The 21542-nt window shown below is 38.0% G+C and overlaps 2 protein-coding genes across 4 annotated transcripts in view; one reads left to right on the top strand and one right to left on the bottom strand.

The window, feature by feature from the left end:
• The window catches only part of BLOC1S6 (biogenesis of lysosomal organelles complex 1 subunit 6), a 125656-nt gene that overhangs the window by 8643 nt on the left and 95471 nt on the right, over positions 1-21542 (top strand). The window lies entirely within an intron of this gene.
• The window catches only part of SLC30A4 (solute carrier family 30 member 4), a 30378-nt gene continuing 15638 nt past the window's right edge, over positions 6803-21542 (bottom strand). For 2 of the 3 annotated variants that reach the window (XM_053889091.1, XM_053889090.1), the window contains exons 4-8: positions 16003-16156; positions 14333-14531; positions 13308-13413; positions 12030-12164; positions 6803-11426 (exon numbers count right to left, since the gene is read on the bottom strand). In XM_053889091.1, coding sequence (XP_053745066.1) covers positions 11272-11426; positions 12030-12164; positions 13308-13413; positions 14333-14531; positions 16003-16156 — 749 coding nt within the window. In that variant the 3' untranslated portion in view covers positions 6803-11271. The remainder of the gene's footprint in view (positions 11427-12029; positions 12165-13307; positions 13414-14332; positions 14532-16002; positions 16157-21542) is intronic. The other variant, XM_053889092.1, reaches the window with a different exon arrangement.

Genomic DNA, 21542 nt, shown 5'->3' with positions numbered 1-21542 from the left:
ACCATACTGCCTCTCCTTAGTGTCTCAACAACAAAACACATAAAAGAAGAGGCTGTAAGAGCATAGCCCCTCGGGGTCTTTATTGACAAAAAATGTCAGTAAGCCTCAGGCAGTTCTGGGAGAGATGAGGTCAGAGTTAAGGTAACCTGTCCATCCAGTTGGGCAATTATTATTTTTTTAATGTTTATTTATTTTCAGAGAGAACGAGAGAGAGAATGTGCATGCGTGTGCATGAGCAGGGTATGGGCCGAGAGAGAGAGAATCCCAAGCAGGCTCCACACCATCATTGTAGAGCCCGAAGTGGGGCTTGATCTCACAAACCAAGAGATCAAGACCCGAGCTGAGATCAAGAGTCAGACGCTTAACCCACTGGGCCACCCAGGCGCCCCTCCTGAGAAGCCTTTAGAACACTGCTCGGCATGTACAGGGCTAAGCATTCAATCATTGTTTTATTATTATTAACTATGCAGACAGGCAGGCTGAATCCCAGCAAAACAGAGTAACTTGTCCAATTAGACACACCTAGCAAAGCTGAGACCAGAATCGGTTCTTCTGCCTCCTACTCCAGGGTACATCTGTCTGTTTGGTATTATGTTTTAACCGTGAGAATAAAGGGTGATTAGGTTGCTGGAGGGGTTGTGGGTGGGGGGAGGGGCTAAATGGGTAAGGGGCATTAAGGAAGACACTTGGTGGGATGAGCACTGGGTGTTACATGTAGGGGATAAATCACTGGAATCTACTCCTGAAATCATTATTGCACCACATAACTGAGTTAGCTACATACTAAATAACTTGGATGTAAATTAAAAAGAAAAAAATTAATTAGTTTTAAAAAATGAGTGATTTAGGGGTGCCTGGGTGGCTCAGTCACTTAAGCGTCTGACTTCAGCTCAGGTCATGATCTCATGGTTTGAGTTCGAGCCCTGCATTGGGCTCTGTGCTGACAGCTCAGAGCCTGGAGCCTGCTTGTGATTCTGTGTCTCCCTGTCTCTGCCCCTCCCCTGCTTACACTCTTTCTAAATAAATAAATAAATAAATAAAACATTAGATATAAAATCTTTCTTTGAGGTTCATTTATTTTGAGAGAGTGCAAGCAGGGGAGGGGCAAGAAGGGAGGGGGACAGAGGATCTGAAGTGGGCCCTGGGGCACCTGGGTGGCTCAGTCGGTTAAGCAACTGACTTCAGCTCAGGTCATGATCTTGCAGTTCGTGGGTTCGAGCCCTGTGCTGATAGCTCAGAGCCTGGAGCCTGCTTCGGATTCTGTGTCTCCCTCTCTCTCTCTCTCTGTCCCTGCTCTGCTTGTGCTCTGTCTCTGTCTCTCAAAAAGTGAATAAACATTAAAATATATATATATTTTAAAAATGAGTGATTTAAACTCCATCAGTACTTTCAAAGTAGTGTACGCTGTCCCCAGCTTCAAGCTGAAAATAGTTACTATTCATCTTCTAAAAATAAAGTGTCTTTTGTAAAACAAACAAGCTGTTATCAGCAAGATAGGAATTGACAAGCACTAGCTTGGTGCTACTAAGGAGGGGCTCTGGGAGAGATTATCAGGTGCTGTAAGTGATAATAGCTACTGGCTGTTAATACCAATTTAGTTGCAATTAATTGTGTAATTGTTTGGGATGTTTCAGAAATGGGTCTAATTTCTGTTGTAATCTTTTTAAAGAGATACAGAAAATAACCAGAAATTCTCGAATAGCTATACTATAATTACACATACCCAAGTATAAAGAAACCCAATTCTTTGTTACTGGGAGATAGCCAATCTGGAACATTTTTTCAGAGAAGCAATTTTATGATAGGGTTTCAGTTACATTATGGAAAAGAGATTACAGCATTGACAGTGAGGATTCTTAGGGCTCCTTAAAAAATTTCCATGCAAAAATAGATATTTAGTGGGGCACCTGGATGGCTCAGTTGGGTACACGGCTGACTGGCTCAGGTCATGATCTCACGGTTTGTGAGTTTGAGTCACACATCAGGCTCTGCACTGACAGCTCAGAGCCTGGAGACTTCTTCGGATTCTGTGTCTACTTCTGTCCCTCCCCCGCTCATGCTAACTCTCTCTCTCTGTCTCTCTCTCGCTCTCTCAAAAACAAACATTAAAAAAAAAGATATTTAGTGTATGTATGGTTTCTAACCGTGGGAATATTCACACAGCCCTTCTATGTCTCTAACACTAGAAATTCAAAGAAAACACCTAGGTCCCTCCCCCAAGGGCTTGTGGGTAATCAGACAGTGGTGGCTCCCACAGTGACCAAATGAGGGAGGGAGGGAGGCACAGAAGAAGGGCTCCTAATTCACATAGGGAGGGAAAGGAAGGCTTTTTGGAGGAGATGATACCTGAGGAGAATCTTTAAGGATGAGTTGGTTTTTATGAGGTAAAGAAGCTGGGGAAATGATTTTCCAGATAAAGAAGGGGCAAAGGAGCAGAGGATAAGAAAATTTGCCTCATTCTGGGAGCTGTAAGACTGGCACTGCTCAATTAGCCAAGTAAAAAAATAATAGGCAGTGCCTTTGTGAAGAAATTAACTTGCAGTAATAATGATGTGTTCCCAGCACTTTCTTTATGTAGCTCATTTAATCCTCATAAAAGTCACATGAGGCAGGAACAGTTAATATTTTTATTTTGTGGACAGAGAAACTGAGCACAGAGAAGTTCAAAAAATTTCCCCAAATCTCAATGTTAGAAAGGGAGGGGGAGGGCCAGGATGGAAACCTAGGCAGTCTGCTCTGAGTCCATACCTCTGTGTGAGCTCACAATGAAAGCATCTATTTGGTTTGGAGCTACCTAGTAACTAACCCAGATATCTACTACATCTTACCCACTTCCAACCAAGATGAGATCAGCTTTAACCCATAATTCCATGGCTTGTGGGAAGTTCATTGACTTCCTGGAAATATCTATGAATTACTGGAGGCTTGTGTTTTTTTGTTTCCCATGGGTTCACAGTCTGTATGTAATATTTCTGAGCTGTTTCTTTGTCTCAATCCTGTCTTGGTAATGATTCAATGGTGGGCACAACCCTTTCTGCTTGTTTTAGCCACCTTTCCCTCCCCCCCATCCCCAAGCAATGTAAACATGGACTTAAGATTTGGGGGATTGTTGTGCCCAGGGGGTCCCATGGTATGTTGACTGTAACGTGGGCTAGCCCCTCCCCTTCACAAACAAGACTAGTTGTGGACACAGAAGTGCATTGTCCTGAGAGCAAAGCAGTGGCTGGCTACTGAAGAAATGGCAGAAGGAGCCTGGCCCTTGTGGCTTGGGTCCCAACCCTTCCCCATCATGGCTATGAGGACTGAGGAATGAAGAGAGGAAAGGCTAGTGAGAACATGCTGAAACCCGATTTAGCACTATCCTGGTGCCTCAAAAAACAAGAACTCAATTAAGAAATAGAGTGAACTTTTGGCTACTTTTTTGCTAAGCATGTGTATAAATTATGGAAAGTTGTGTGTTCCTAAACTATTATACTTCTGTTATTTGTATACATCTATGGTCTAATGGTTGTGATTTTGACTACAGTAGTCTACACTGGATCCCTTTTATATTGTTTACTAGTTATAACTATATTTAAGAGATGTCTGTGACCTTCTCTTTCTACATTATGACTACCTATGTGACTTTCAGCAAGGCACTTAACTTCTCCTGGTCTCAGTTTCTTCATTTGTAAAGTGAAGATTATAATATTTATCAAAATACCGTCATGAGAATTACACAATTAAGTATATAGCAGTGTCTGAAAGGCAGTAAAGTTTCAATAAATGTTAGCAATTATTTCCCCCGTTAACCAAAATTGGACTGTGGTTTGATACGGCTGAAGCATGGGAGATAGGATAGTGGTTGTAGAAAGGGTGGAATTGTGGGTGGAGAAGTGAGCAGTCACCAAACCAGAAGGATTTTGTATGTTGTTACCGAGAGGATGGACTTTATCCTACAGGCCAGTTTCTCAAGCCATCCGTAATGGGAGTGTGATCTTCTATTTGTAGGGGTGAGGGTATGACCCAAGACGCTCTCCAAGAACATAATATTGTTTCATTTCCTGTTTAATTTTTAAAAATACACAGGAATTTTTTGTTCTAGTCCACAACATATTCAGTGGTAGGGAGGTGGCCTTCATAGATCATTTCTTGGTTGAATGATTGTAAAATGAATTGACATCTGGAAGTAGTCTCAATATACCTTATTAAAGTCCAACCTACTGAACCAATTCTTTGAGATGTCCCAATTTCAGTATTATGGTATCTTAAAGATGAGAATGCTTCTCAAACCAAGTATGTAGATCTCAGTGGCTAAAACACTGAATTATATAATATTTCTTAGAACTTTAACAAATATGCAGGACTTTGGAAAATATTCTTACACAAAAAAGCAAAGCAACAATGGTATAGGCTTGTGTTCAGATACTGCTGAAACCCCAGTCAGACCGTAAAGTGATTAAGAGCCTGTTGGAACTAGGATTTGCCAGTAGCCTTCACAGGGAACTGATTTAATGAATGGAAGTCCAGGAAACTCTCCTCTTCACCCCACTTCTTCATTCCTTGACTAGGCCAGATATCCACTACAATCACTGTCCGGAGGCAAGTATCCCTGTAACCATTTATGTTGTTAGGATTCCTCTGGGGAGGAAGTAGAAGAAAGAATAATGAGGGAGGGTGGGAGCAGATCTTCAATCCTAGGAAAGTCAAGGGAACAGAGGTGGTCTGTCTTGCTTTAAGGTTGGCTTTGCGTTCATGGGGTCTCTGAAAATTTCCATTAAAAAAAAAATCCTACTTTCTTCCCAAGAAATAGCTCAGTATATTTTGTAGAAAAACCAACTCACACACATTTTCCCCATGGCGCCAGCATTTTGTTAAAGTGAACAAAAGTGTTAAAAAAAAACAAACAAACACCAAAACCCAAAACACACCAAAACCCCACAAACCAATATGCAGAAGCTGGCAAGTAAAACAAACAGGAATTTCAAGTCAAACCAGAACAAATTTTTGAAAAGTTCACAGAAGCAATTTGGTAACTTACAAAGTATCATCTTCATGTTTATTGGCCAAACTTTATAGTTCATGTTCTGTAAAAGTCACGTAGAGCCTTAAACCAGAATTCTGCCTGAAAATTTCACTGAGGCTGGATTTTTAAAGCTCCTAATCTTAAATACGATTTATATAAAGATATTAGAAGGCTTCATACTTCCTATTTATGCTTAGTCTATATTCTAGCGTAAAGAAAATATACTATATCATAGCTGGAATTGAATTATAACCAAAAATATTATCCAACTAATATATAATATAAAATGGAAAGTTTGGCATAAGTAAGAGTTTGTAAGTCTAATTTATAATTTATTGTAAAGTAAATTCAAATTCATTTTGGCATCTGACAAGGACGAAAAAAATGACACATCAAAATAGATATACAGCTAGGTAAGTAATCAAATCATATGTTAACATCTCACTACTATAACTTACCTAAAACTATATTTTATTACTATTTTCAAAAATAGAGGAGTCTTTCTCTAGGTGACTGGGAAACTTTAAAGAACATGTTATTTTTAAAGCCCAATAACCAAATTTCATCTTAGCAGATAAAATGGTATTTTTCATTCGGTGAGCGCCCAGTTGGCACAAGCTGCATAGGGTACTCAACACACATAGGGTACTTTAACGCATATTTGTTAAAGTTCTAAGAAATATTATATAATTCAGTGTTTTAGCCACTGAGATCTACATACTTGGTTTGAGAAGCATTCTCATCTTTAAGATACCATAAAACTGAAATTGGGACATCTCAAAGAATTGGTTCAGTAGGTTGAACATTTTCTTATTTTTTGTCATAACTTAAGCGAAAATTTAAAAATCCAGTAAACCTGTATATTGAAAAGTATTCTGAAATGATCCTGGTGTTAGGGGGTAGAAAACTGCTTTGCTAGTAAACTTAGAGAGTATATGGCACATAGACGGTGTTTGAAATCCTGCTCCTCTTCTCCTCTATCTCTGCCTCAAACTTCCGAGGAAGACAGACAAAAGAAAAAAGGTAAGGGAGGGGAAGAAGCTTTGACAGCGCAGGTGGCCTTCAGACTGGCCAGTCACAGAAACTTCCGAGCAGGCTCCAGAAAAGCCTGCCGCATCCATCTGCGCTGTTAGAGCCTTGAAACTATACGACAGTGTTTACCAAGGGCGGGCAAACTTCGCCTACAAATGGTCAGATAGTAAGTATTTTATATCTGTCCCAACTACTCAACTCTGCCACCACGGCACGAAAGCAGCCACAGGTAACCATACTTGATGAAATGAGTGTGGCTGTGTTTGAGGAATACTTTATTTGCACTGAAATTTAAAGTTCAACGTAATTTTCACATATCATTCTTCTGATTTTTTTTTTTTTTTTAACCATTAAAAAATACAAAAACCATCTTCAGCTCCATGGGCCACGCAAAACAGGCTGCAGGCCCATGAGGCACAGTGTGCTGACCCCGTCTGTACCATTGGAGGGTCACCAGGTCATTCCTCTCAGACTTCACAAAGGCCCTCACCAATCTTACTTTCACAGGAGCATCTCTTTCCTTTCTGCCATTGTTGCTGGGCCTGCAGGAATATTAAAAGTGACTTGTAGAAAAAGTTATAGATTCTTTTAATAGCTCTTTTTTTCTTTATCTGGAAGGTTTTTCCCAGGTTTAGTTCTTAAACACCTTAAACAGGGCATTACAGTCTGAGTTTATAAAACTAGGTTATCATCTATTTTCCAATGCTTTTTAAGATTATTACTATGTTTTAAGGTCTGCTATTGCTCAATAAAGCAGCCCAGAAATTTCAGGATTATATATTTTCATTTTTTAATAAACCACACGGCAAAACAATACTTTATTTAATAAATGTATAGGAAATTACAATTTGAAAATTGCAAATACAGTACATATACATATACTATACCTTGATCTTAAATTATATGGACAAACACCAGCTTCAAAATCTTCCTAAAATCAATCGTATGCAAAATACCTGGTTTCTGAAAGGGCATATGGAAAAGTATATACAATTTCTTAAACTGTGATATGGCTTAATAACATATATTTTTAGAGAAGCATAAGCTTTCCAAATATAAGGTATCTTCCAGGTGCAAAGCTGACATACTGGCCATTTCAATTTTTCAGAATATACTTAACTGCAATATTTAAATTGACGCTGTCATAGATGTAATTGGGAAAGTCTCCGTAAATGTTTTCCAGTCTTACCAAAAATCAGAAAATATTGGTCTTTACAATACGATCGGAAGAATAACGTAACAGAGTAAACCCTTTGTAAGCAGGAATTCAAGGATTGGATGGCCTGAATGCACACACACAATTCAATACTGAGGAATTCCCACGACAATTTCTTCTAATTTGCGGGCTCCTACGAACATAACAAAAAATATCCCTGATTGGTGAGCTGTAAAACAAATCTGATGTCCTTTCCGGCAAGATTCCCGTGGCAGATCTGTAGTTAGAGTTTGCAAATCATGTTTTGGTTAGAGACAAATAAAACTTAATCATTTGGAAATCAGACTCACCTCCCCTCAACACAGCATATGAGCAAGGTGTCACTATTCTTTGGGACTAATACTCAACTGGCTCATGAGCTAAGCTTGGTTTAAAAAGAAACCAAGCCAAAGGAACTAATCTTACATCTATTAACACATTCTGTAACTTTAAATTTACTATATGTAAGGTAGAGTCAACAGGAAAATTGCCTAAAATCTTATTCCAAAGGGGCTCAGATTCTGTAAAAACACACCTTATTCATTATGGTGAACCAATTCACATAAATTCATAAAAAGAAAATAAATTTACCTCATTGTGCTTGTTTCAAAAGTGAATGACTATCTCTTCTAAAGTGGTGAGAGTAGTTGTTTAAGAAACACAATCCAGTCTTATTAGAGAGAATCTTCACTTATGGTTGTATAGTGTAATCTATTTCTATCATACTTATACTGTAAAGTTCAGTGTCCAAGAGAAATCTGGATCAAGAACAATCAGCTGTTTAAAAAAAGGGTTCTTCCTCACGAAGAAAAAGTTTATAAGTGGTGCTTTGTTTCTGAAAGATGGTTTTCCTCACATTTAAACAAAAGGGAAGCTCATGTATCTGATCTTGCCTGTGTCTATTCTGGGAAAATTCTACTAAAAACAAACACTGTCAGTGAGGACACCTGGGTTCAAGACACAGAACCAGAACACTGAGACTTTTAAGAGCAGGAAACTTAGTTTTAGAAAATGGAAATAAAGTACCCAAACTTGAAACGAAAACAGTAAAATAAGAGAGCCTGTGATTTGGCAAACAATACTGACAGGAGCTGCAAGCTGCGAAAATCTGGGCTCACATTACACAAGGCACAGCTAATGGGAAGTGTATGTGGGAATTCTATTTGAAATGGTTCTACATTTCAAAGCTCTCTGAAAGATGCCCTATTCAACTATATTCCTCACATTAGGTTTGTAAGGCAGCATGGTCGTTAATGAAAAATAGGTCTTTTCCTAAAATAAATCAAAATGCTGCCTCTGCCACAGTTTTGACAGACAGGTTTATATATACAAGTAACTCTGATTATTTGCAAATGTTAATTAAAATACATCAAACTGGGGGCACCAGGGTGCACCAGTTGATTAACTGTCCAATTCTTGATGTCAGCTCAGGTCTTGATCTCAGGGATGGGAGTTCAAGCCTGGCACTGGGCTCCACGCTTTGTGGAGCTTACTTAAAAAAAAAACAAAAACAAAAAAACAAGAAAAACATCACACTGAAGAACTGCCCAGTTTTTAGGTTGTGATCTGTTTTCTCAGTGCAAAATTAACAATGCAAAATGTTTATCCAAAATTACCCAGCGCCTGTGTCAGGACAGTGGAGAACTCTTCCTGTGAGGGCTGTCTGAGGGGTGTGACTCAGGGTTGCAGCTCAGCAGGGTAGCGACAGACCCAAGGCTCTGTGGCTTCCGTCGTGCAGTCCCTGGTCCTATCTGCTAAGTTCACATCGTCCTGTGTGGGTTTTGTCAAGTTACAAAAAGTGAAATCTATCAATTTTCAATCTCAGCCCCAGGAAAGCACAAGTACAAAATGTGTAGTCCTTGCTACAAAAGACAAAGCACAGGGAACTTCATGTGTACCTCACTTATACAAAGCACACTCACTAAAATTTACAAAAGTTTTCACTGTTTCTGCATTTTACAAAAAATCCTTTTCAATCCTCAAATGAATTTCAGACTGTTTTATCATATAACTTTTTCAAGGAACAGGTTGATATGAAAAGTAAGATACGCCTATTTAGGATAAAGGAAAGTTTACAAGAAACAAGCTCAGTGGACACATGGGAAACACCTGCAAATGTGGGGAAAGCCATAAGCATACAATGCATGTTCTTTTCCTTTCTCTTGCTAGGTACCCAAAGTCCGTAATGCCCAGATGTCCACTGAAATGCTTCTCATTTATTCTTAATTGCCTTCCACATTTAAGAGAATTTTGACTTAAACTATGTATGTACTACTCAAATTTTTGAAAAATTCAAATCATTTTAAATGGATTCACAGCAAGAACCGCATAAGGTTAATTTTCAATTCAATTCAATAAACACTGGGTTTTACTAGATACCATTAACCCTCATCAACCCTTTTTTGGGGGATACCATCAACTCTTAATCATCTTTTAGGTAACTTCAGGTTTTATCTTAGGTTTACTTACAGTGAGGTACTTGGTAGAAACACGAAATCTGTTTCCTCTCCTTCTTTGATATTATAAGTCATCTGCATGTTTATCTAAGCTTCTAATTCACAACTTGCCTAGTAATTGTACTCTGATTCTCTGAGAACCTCAAGAACCATATCCATTCTTGGTTAAGAAACTGTCCCTGTGAAAATAGACTTCTAAAGTGCATAAAGATAATCACAAAACTAACAGTTGCAAAATGAAACCTGATTATTCACAGCTACCCCTTTAACACAACTGGTACCAATTAGGTTGCATTCAGTTTGGAAAGTTTCAGGTTTAGCCTCCCTACAACACAGATTGAATGTCCATCCCAATTCCTGTGTTTCAAACAACACAAATACAAGGTCAAAAACCCTTGATGTTTTCTTTCTTTTTAAATGTCTTCTCCCTATCTCTTTGGGCATTTCTGCTATGGTATTATTGGAAAACCTCAAAATTATATCTTAGGGTTTCTGGAGTCCGTGGAGAATCCCTAACCCATGTCATCAAACAAATTCTCTCTGGAGGAATGTGGTTAATCTACATGTGAAAGATAGGCATTACAAACTGAACCACAGCTCTCCAGAGTTTTACCCTGAAGGGGCACAGACTAATGGGTATGGAGGCAGGAAGCAAGGTACCAAGCACACTTTCAGTTCTTACAAGGACAGAGGATCATTGTTTACATTTTGCAGTCTCCTGCTATTCTTAAGATAATTCCATGAATAATAAAAGTGACTGCAGGAAGACTTAAATCTGACATTCCACACTCCATCCCCACTTCTATATTTTAAATCACCATATAGTAATTTAAGATTAACTTCTGCCATTTAGAATAGTATTGAAAATATTTCCTAAATATTCCTAATGACAGTGACCACCACAACATGTAAAGATTTGGTTCTGATTAAGATTACAAATAACCAAAATGATAACTTTGAGATTCAAAACCCTGTAACATCTGGAAAAAGTTGTTTATAAAGTAAAACTATAACAATAACATTATTTGTGAAATAAAACATTTCTGAAACACTTAGGAATGCATGCTTATTCCACTATCTGGATAATTTCTAGTATTCTCTGAAATCTGTTGAGAAATAATTTCTGTAAAAACATAACTGGGTGTCAAATTCCAGAAGCTGGCTGTCAAGATTACCTAATAAAAAAAAATCAGTTTTCCAGCACTAGCTTGATAAAAAATGGTCCTTAAAAAGGATTTTTAAATGCAAATACTGAATTCTTGATGCTTCCTTTAAGACATGTACTCTGTCACAGTTAGTGAAATGTGGTCTTGGATTGTCTTCTTTGAGGTATCCGTAGAGTCACGTCTCATTCTATAAATAGTGTTTTGGAAACACCTTCATCTGAAAACCATGGTGAAGTCTCCTTTTACCATTAAACAGAAAGTAGCACTCTCAGGCTAGAGTGATTGTTTTGAGAGACAGGTGCTTGATATGGACACAGCTGTCAGGGATTCCATTTTCTCTTTCAGGTGTGCACATTTATTGCTCTCAGGTCTGTGACTGCAGGATAAATAAGGCAGTGGTCCCCAAAACATATAAAATTAGGAACTGGAACTCTGACAATGTGCACAAGTTCTGTCCACTTCTTGCCTGTAACTCTGAAGCTGAATAGTACATTTATACATGCCAAATGTGTTCAATAACACATGCTTTGCTTTGGACTGTACTTCTTCCCATTTAGATGAACTTCCAGGAACTGCAATGTCAAGGAAATATCATTACTATTCATTGTACAAAGTTACAATGACACAGGGAAATAACAAATTTCATATACAGTGAACCTATTTTTATTAGTTTGATTTCTCCCCTCTTGAAGCTCCTCTCTTGGAGAAGCACACCAGCTTAAAAAGCCAGGATGGCTTGTCATTATTCCAATCCCTCTAGTCCACTCTCAGAGAAAGAATACTGGACATCAATTGCAAGTCTTCTGTACTTTAAAAAAAAAATAAACCACATGCATGTTTTATTTTGATAAATAAAAAGCATCAATCTGTGAAATGACCTAAAGAAATAAAAACAGAGCCAGCTTTTCTTATGTAGAAATACAGCATGGTAGATACACTTCATGCTTTAATCTGAAAGCAAAAATCAATTTGTAATGTCTCATCTTAAAGAGATTGAAAATTATTGCTCGGCTGCCATTATTGATCTGCAACTCACCTTTTGGAAAGTCTGAACCCTCCCTTAAAGCAAATCTTTCCAGCAGAAACAATTTTCCTACTTATTTAAAAGCAAAAATGTTAAATTTAATTCCAAAGACAAAGTCCACCAACCCCAGGATTTACCGTCAGCAACATACTTAGCTGTATGTGTACTATGGCAGTAGGTTTTCCTGAAGTGAGAGACCAGATATTTAAATCTTCCACTGAATATACATCTTCTATTTTCATCAAGGCTTCTTTGATATAGTCTACATTCAAATGGCTTGGTACACCTATTAGTTTAGAATATATCATAAGTAAAGTTTATTTGGGGGAAAAAGTTATACATAACTGATAGAATTTTTTTTTCCAAAGAACTCAAACGGCTTTACCAAATTCAGCTTAAATGAATACTTTAAAATATCTTAATACTTTAAGACAAGGATGCACCTGGGTGGCTCAGTCGGTTAAGCATCCAAGTCTTGATTTTGGCTCAGGTTATGATCCCACATGAGATTGAGCCCCACGATGGGCTGGGTGCTGTCTCTGTCTCTGTCTGTGTCTCTCTCTCTCTCTCTCTCTCTGCCCCACCCCTACCTGCGCTTGGCACACGTGCACATGCACTCTCTCTCTCTCTCAAAATAAATCAACTTAAAAATATATATATCAAACCTGAATACTTCATTTAACAAATAAGCTAGGATAGAGGCACCTGGTGGTTTAGTCAGTTAAGTGTCTGACTCTTGATTTTGGCTCAGGTCATGATCTCACAGTTCATGGGTTCGAGCCCTGCTGATAGCACAGAGCCTGCTTGGGATTCTGTGTCTCCCTCTGTCTCTGCCCTTCTCCAGCTTGCACTCTCACGCTGTCTCTCTCAAAAATAAACAAACATTAAAAAAAAAAAAAAGCCAGGATAGACAGAAAAAAAATGAAAAAAAGGGAACATCCAATGATAATGAATGTACTGTTGAAAATATAGGCATATACTTAATATAAGTAGGGATGTAGGAAATATAACAAAATAGCAAGTTAAATGGGAATTAAGGAATTAATAAATAAACCAGTAGACATAATTGTATTAAGACTCGAAAGAGTTGCATCTTTGTCCTAGCTCCATAGTTTATTTATTAGCAGCATTACCTTAATTAAGCAAGTTATGTTACCCCTCTGAACCTCAATTTCCTTGTTGGTAAATAGGGATAATAATGTCTACCTTACCTACCTTTCTCAGTGATTATAAGGATCAAATAGGTAACAGATGGGAGAGCACATCAATTCTTATATTTTATATACACATAAAGTGGTGTTACTATAACCTATAAGCATCCGTAAAAAGAAAAGACAGGACTCCTACCTACCCTAGAGTGCCCCGCCCACCCCCAATCTGATTTAGGGAAGTAATAAACCCACAACGAGGGATATTAGTGAGATCTTACCTTCTAGTATTATAACTACTGTGTCCCATATGATACGAAATGTTGTGAAAGCCACAAGTAATGAAAATACATATGTACAGATGGGATCGGCAATCTTGTATTCTGGCTGAAAGGTGACAGAGCAAAATTATATGATTAAGTACAGACTGACATAAAACAGACTGTAAAGCAAAACAAGCCATACTCTGTCCCCATGTCCCCCATTCTTTAGCTTCCTTTGCCAGGACTGAAGAATACCTTTACAATTTAGATACTGTGACTCTTTCCTGGATTGTTTAAATGCCTTTCCTCGTAAGACCTATTTCCAGAGGTTTAATCATTTGTTCTACTGCTTTCCTCTGTGCCTTCCCTAAATCTTCCAACCAGAACCAGAGAATATCAGAGCTCAAACGAGTTTTAGCAGCCACTTATCTGATCTAGAGGGGCTCCTGGATGGCTCAATTGGTTAAGTGTCTGACTCTTGATTTTAGCTCAGGTCATGATCTCATGGTCATGGGATAGAGCCCTGAGTCAGGCTCCATGCTGAGCGAGGAGCCTGAGTTTCTCGCTCACTCTCTCTCTCTCTCTCTCTCTCTCTCTCTCTCTCGTTGCCCTTCCCCTACTCGTGCATGTGTGTGCCTGTGTGTACTCTTTCAAAATAAATAAACCTAATAAATAAGAGTTTAGAGTTAAGGGACTTACTTGCTCAATACTTGCTCAAAGTATTAATGGCAGAGCCAAGACTAGAACCCAAATCTCTGGATTTCTAGTCCAGCACACATGCCAGTACCTAGCAGTTCAGGGACAAGGCTTAAACTTGAGTGAAGGTGGTACTGAAGCCAGCTACAGATTGTTACTCTGTAAAATGATACTACTGTGTTTAGTGTTAGCAAAAGAGCTATACTGGTGGCTCAGTTAAGCCTCCCTAAATGCAAAATGAGTAAGACTAGCTTTGGTGTCCAATATACTGATAAAAGACAATTACCTTTAGTTTTAATATTGAAATTAAATATATTTTAAAATAGAAAAATTAGCAATCCTATTACCTTGAATCGTATGATGTATGCAGCTATTAGTACACCAACACTCTGTACCAAATCCCCCAAGGCATGTACAAATGCAGCTCTCACTGCTAGGCTGTCCTGCCCATGGTTGTGTCTGCACCCAGAACCTACGGTAGGAGAATTCGAAGGCAGAGAGTGGGAATGGGCGTGGTGACCAGACTGGTTCAATAGAAACCCCATTCTGTCAAAAATAAAAGAAAACATTATTATTCTTCCTAGCAGTATTGATAAAAATATTTATTGCTAATCAGACACTAATGAGACAACATGGAACTCATTCATTTAATATATATCTGAGCACCTATTGCGTAACAGGTACTATTCTAGGTGCTGGGGTCAAAACAGTGAATCAGACAGACCTATCCCTATCCCCATGCTAGCAGTAGAAGCTCTACTAGCTTCTGTCCTAGTAGAGAAGGCAGAGAATTCAACAAATGAATACAGAAAATACTGCCAGGCAATGCAACTATTCTGAAGAAAAGTAAGGCACTTCGAGGGATGGAGAGTGCTAGGGTCAGGTGGGGGGCGGGGGTGGTCGGTCAGACAATGTCTCTCTGAGATTCCTTCTCAGCAGAGACTCGAATCAAGTCAAAGAAGCAGGTGGTGGTGAAAGGGTGGTTCTAGGCAGAAGGAATACCAGGGCAAAGGCCTTTGTATGAAAATGTGCTCTACGTGTTTCAAAAAAGCAAGATAACCATCGTCGCTAAAGTGAGCAAGAATGCTAGGATATGAGTTAGAGAGGTACACAGGATCTTATCAAAAAGGTGATGGTAAGGATTTTGATTTTATTTTAAGTAGGAATGGAAGCCAGGGCAGGGATTGGCAAACCATGGTCTGTAAAGCGTATGTGGCCCAATGCCTGGTTTTGTACACAAAGTTTTACTGGGACACAGCCATGCTCATTTGTTTATATATTACATGTTGCTGCTTTTGTTCTGTAACAGCAGAGTTGAGCAGCTGCAAAAGAGACTGCATGGCTCTCAAAGCCTAAAATAATTACTGTCTGGCCCTTTACAAGAAAGTTTGCTTTCTGCTGATCCAAATGATTAAGTATAAACTTAAAAATTTCATAGTTTTTAGGGAAAAAAGTTTGTAGTTAAAAATATCTTATTAACACAAAAGTATTATAAAATAAAAGTTAAAAAAAACTTTGTCCCACTTAAATTCCTCATTGTTGGTCAAACTTCAGCATAATTGAGCAAACTAGTGAGGAATTTATAATTCCAAGTGTTTTATTAGCATAAGAAAAATTACATATTTAACATATATAATTTCAAAATACATAAAAATACCACTGCACATTACTGAATGCATGTATAAAAATCTCTCAGTTCACAGTACTTAAAAATATCGATGTGAAAACAATATAGAGTGTGTGACACCATAATGTCCAAACCCAAAGAATATACAACACCAAGAATGAATGAACCCAAATGTAAACTAGGGGCACCGTGTGGTGATGTGCTCACGTTGGTTCATCAACTGTAACACATGCATGACTCTGCTGAAGGATGCTGATAATACGGAAGCTACGCATGTTTGAAGGCAGGGGATATATGGGAAATCTCTATGCCTTCTGCTCAATTTTTGCTGTGAACCTAAAACTAGTCTAAAAAATAAAGCTATTACATTAAAAAAAAAATAGAGCTTACATTACATTAACAGCAACTCCAACAGCTGCAGTGATGAGCATTATATCTCCATTTATTTCATATTTCATATGGATAGTTCTTTGGACAGCTTCATATAGGAGGAATCCCATAAGTATATACACCAAGAGCACACTAATCATAGCTGATAAAACCTCTGGAGGGAAAAATATAAAAAATGATATATCTGCGTGTTGTTACACTTCATACAAACTGAACACTTCACAATCGTTTATTTGTATCTTTTCTCTAAAGAGACAAAAACACTGTATCATTTCTGTCATGTTATTTTCCTTATTTAAAATGTGTTTAGTAGTTTTTTCTGGATCTTCCACTAATTCATTCCCAGCACTCTCCACCTTTTCCTCATCTCTTTAGGGTCCAAACTGTGTATATTTAACAGAACATACACATGGTAAAAAATGAAAAACTGAGAAAAAATTATTTCTAACATACATGATCACAGACTACTTCCTAATAGAAGACTACACTTACAAATCACACCAAAGTGAACAACCCATAACAAAAATGTGTAAAGGACACAAATATTAACACATAGAAAATTAACAGAAATGACCAACTTATCATAATACAAGAAGTTCAAATAAGAATATGATTGTGTTTTGTCATTTACTAAACACATAAAGATTAAAAAGTTTTGATCTTACTAACCAGAGTTAGCAAGGATATACTGGTGGACGTATCGAGTGGAACTATCTTTTTGGAGAGCAGTTTATAAAATGAATCAATATTTAAAGTGCATGTATTCCTTGATTCAAGGAATCTATTCAATAGAACGAACACATGATATGTATGCAAATACATGTATCTACATGGTTCTTCACTGTAACCTCACTAGTATCAAAAAATATCTGGAGACATCTTAAATGTCTACCAATCAGGAACTTACTGGATGAAGTATGATATATCCATATACTGGAATATCATAAAGCCATTTATGTTTAAAAAACAAGGAAAAAAAAGAAAAATGAGTATTAGGCAAGTTGATAATCACAAGAAAGACAACAAAGTGTTACATCTAGGAAGTGGGGCTAGAAGCTTGGAGAACTTATTTTTCATTTTATTCTTTTCAGTAAGGTTTTAAGTTTTACCACAGATATGTATTACCTTTAAAGAAAAACAATTAGACATAAAAACAATAAGACATTCAACTATTCGTGAATACAATTTGACCCAGAAATTCTTCTTGCAATGATATACACATTCATGCTAATTGAGTTGCACATGTGCAAAATGAGATGTTATGAAGCTGTTCATCAGGCACTGTATATAAGAGCAAGCAACTGAAAACAATAAAGTGATTAGTAGGGGCCTTGTAACACGGAATAATATGCAGCTCTTAAAAAAAGGACTATATAGCTCTTTATGTTCTGGTAAGGAGTTACAGTGTTACATAAAAAAAGCAAAGTACACAAGAGTGCATATGGTATGTTATGTGAAAATAAAAAAGAATATATAATAATATCTGCACATGTAATCTCTTAAAGGATATATAAAATATTGACAAAAAACTGGTTATGAAAAGAATGGGTGGCTGGGAGACAGGGATGACTGCACTATATATGCTTTTATATCATATAAACTTTTTACCATGTGAGTATACAGTAGAAATAATTTTATAGCTTTTCAAGATAACACAAATAGGGCAATGGGAAGTACTTACATTTTTAAATAATTAACCAACATTATAATATAAAACAACTGTTGATAATCAAAACAATAAAAGCAAGAAAATACTTGTAAAGAAAATTTTTCCTTTAGAGAAACCAGGTAATCTTGTTAAAGGTAAAACAATCTGAGAAACTGTTATCTGAGTCAACTCATTGCTCAAAGGTTCCTCAGGCAGTTCAAATCTGTTGAACTTTGATACATTTTTATTCTGATGCATAAGTTACAGCACAGAAAAATTATCTAGTAGTTGTTTTAAGCTGTTTCCTGAACACCTCTCATTAATGTAGACAAAATTCCAATAAAATCCTGTGCATCAGCTGAACAAATGTTGGAATAAGACAACATACAGTTCCTATTCAAAACCATGCTATGCCCATTTCTGACATACTAATCATCACACTTCAAAAGAGACAGGGGGTTAAGAAGACAGAGAAAAACAATGTGAAATATACAAAGCTGTGGAGAGACTACCACATCAAGTGCACACTCTCAGCAGCTTGAGGACAGGACCAGTTTCCTCCCATGTCACATTTACTGTAGCACTCAGCAGAGTGGTTGTCATGTAGCAAATATCTATGGGTGGATTTGCAAAATGAAGTTAGTTAGGTTGAGCAAGGGCAGATGATAAAAGGCTATGAAATTAAGAAGGATGAGCTAAATGTGAATAATAGGTTATTTACTATATCCCCCAAAACAAGAAGTACACAGGTTAGAAGAGAAGAATTAAGTCAAATACAAGACAGAAAACATACAGAATTTCTTGTCTTAAGTTATAACTGCTGATAATAAAATACACATATATATAATAAAAAGAAGTAATTAAAATATCCTTAAACCATAATTTCATGTACTTAGTGGTGGCTTCACTTAACTCACAAAGTAAGAGAATTTTATCTTTCGAATTCATATTTAATACCAATCCTGGCATGCCTGGCTGGCTCGGATGGTGGAGCATGCAACTCTTGATCTTGGGGTCATGAGTTTGGGCCCCATGTTGTGTTTAGAGTTTACTTAAAAAAATACCAGGGCACCTAGATGGCTAAGTCAGTTAAGCATTCAATTCTTGATTTTGGTTCAGGTCATGATCTCGCAGTTTTGTGAGTCTGAGCCCCATATCTGGTTCTGTGCTGACAGCTCAGGGCCTGTTTGGGATTCTCTCTCTCTCTCTCTCTCTCTCTCTCTCTCTCTCTCTCTGTCTTTCTCTCTCTCTCTCTCTCTGTTCCTCCCCTGCTCCCACTCACTCATTCACTCACTCAATAAATAAAACCAATTCTTCTCAAACTCTTCCCCCAACACCTTCCCAAAAAAGAGAACTTCAATCATGTGTCAAGATGCCTTAGTCATATTTCTTAATATAAAATTATAAAGCAATACACTTTACATTTATAAAGATTCATAGTAATACAAGTTAATGACATAAAGATGTGATTGCTTATGAAAATCTAAAACCAGTAATCAAAAATCCTTTCAGAACCTCTTATTATTAGGCTGACAATACTTTATAGTTTTCTTGGGATAGTCCCAATATGTCTGTTGTCCTGGCAAAATTATTAAAAGTGCTCCACTTTACTCTCAAAAGTGTCCTGGTTTGGATGGTAAATGATACAGTTACACTAGTAGGTATGCCAGATAAAAAACACTGAATGTCGAGTTAAATTTGCATTTCAGATAAACAAAAAATAATTTTTTAGTATGTCCCATGCAATTTTTCAGACATACTGGGTGTCTTGAAAGAATGTGTGTATGCACATAACACATGCTAAATCTGGCAACCCCACCTCCCAGTGATAATTTTCCTAAACACTTATAATTATCTTACTGTGAACTTTCAGATAAGGCAAAAACACATTGAAAATAAAGTAAAATGGAGGCACCTGAGTAGCTCATTCAGTTGAGCATCCAACTCTTGATTTCAGCTCAGGTCATCATCTCATGGTTGGTGAGACTGAGCCCCATGTCCCTCTGGCTCTGCACTGACAGCACAGAACCTGCTTGGGGTTCTCTCTCCCTCCTCTCTGCCCCTCCCCTGCTCACACTTGCACTTTCTCTCAAAATAAATAAATAAACTTAAAAAAAAAATAAAGTGAGGGGCGCCTGGGTGGCTCAGTCAGTTAAACATCCACTTCGGCCCAGGTCATGATCTCACAGTTTGTGAGTTCGAGCCCTGCTTTGGTGTATGGGTTGACAGCTCAGAGCCTGGAGACTGCTTCAGATTCTGTGTCTCCCTCCCTCCCTCTCTCTCTCTCTCTGCCTCTCCCCCCACTCTCAAAAATAAACATTGAAAAATAAATAAATAAATGAAGTGAAAGTCAAACTAAAGCATGACCAGATTTTTGGTAGGGAGGATTCCCATACTTAGAAGGCCCACTAGGGTTCCTGCCACGGAACACGCAGTTCTCCATACCAGTTTTCACCCATGTGAGTAGCATAAAAGGGATCCCAATGCTTGCCCACAGTTAAGAGTAATGGAATCCAGCTGATTCCTAGAACTTTCCAAAATAACATATTAGGATCCTGGTATCAGTATCTCTTTTCCAGTAATCAGTAAGGAATGGCCTCATGTCTAGTTCCCTTGGTGAAAAGCAAAGACATCCATCTGTTATTTTTAATTTTTTTTTTTTAATGTTTATATAGTTTTGAGACAGAGAGAGACAGAGCATGAACGGGGGAGGGGCAGAGAGAGAGGGAGACACAGAATCGGAAGCAGGCTCCAGACTCTGGGCCATCAGCCCAGAGCCCGACGCGGGGCTCAAACTCACGGACCGCGGAGATCGTGACCTGAGCTGAAGTCGGACGCTTAACCGACTGAGCCACCCAGGCGCCCCCTTTTTTTTTTTAATGTTTATATAGTTTTGAGACAGAGAGAGACAGAGCATGAACGGGGAGGGTCAGAGAGAGAGGGAGACACAGAATCCGAAGCAGACTCCAGGCTCCGACCTGTCAGCACAGAGCCCAAGGCGGGGCTCGAACCCACAAGCTGTGAGATCATGACCTGAGCCGAAGTCGGACGCTTAACCGACTGAGCCACCCAGGCGCCCCTCATCTGTTATTTTTTATTCTAATCACCTGTCAAAATGTCTTCTAGACAGGATACCGATAACTGCAAAAGGAGAAAAAGAAAACCTGAAATAGATTTTTAGGGCTGAGATTTATAACTGAGAAGTATAAGGCACAGATGATAGTATATAGCTAAAAATCCTAATAGTACTACTATGATCATTTCTTTTGACAAAAGCTCTTTCACTATGAATAAATGAGATTTTGGTGAAATATCAAGAATGGGAGGAATGAGCGTTTAAGATTTTTTCCCCCATAGTATCTTTAACATGATGGAATGCAGATAAACATAGGCAAGATTTTTGTCCCCCAACAATTAAGAGAGAGGGAAGTTTTCCATCAACAACCACATTATGACTTGCTCTACTCCTCTCATTCTTGCTCTGGGTTAGTCTCTGGTCACATAACATACAATAAAGGTTTTCAACAAAAAAAGAATACATAACATACAGATTTTTCATCTTTGAAGGGAGACCCAGGAACTTTCACAATTGAAACCCCAGATTTCTGGAGCGTCAGGTTAAGCCTCCGACTTTAGCTCAGGTCATGATCTCATGGTTCGTGAGTTCAAGCCCCACGTCGAGCTCTGTGCTGACAGCTGAGAGCCTGGAGCCTGCTTCGGATTCTGTGTCTCCCTCCATCTCTCTGCCCCTCCCCTGCTCATGCTGTCTCTCTCTCTCTCTCTCAGAAATAAACAAACATTAAAAAATTTTTTTTTTAATAAAAATAAACAAAAACAAAAACCCAGATTTCTGTGAAAGTTACTACCCTGGTAACTTTAGGTAAACTTGACT

Source organism: Panthera pardus, unplaced genomic scaffold (assembly GCF_024362965.1).
Source record: "Panthera pardus isolate Hobbes unplaced genomic scaffold, ASM2436296v1 HiC_scaffold_24, whole genome shotgun sequence".
NCBI lineage: Eukaryota > Metazoa > Chordata > Mammalia > Carnivora > Felidae > Panthera > Panthera pardus.
This window is presented reverse-complemented; position numbering and strand designations above follow the sequence as displayed.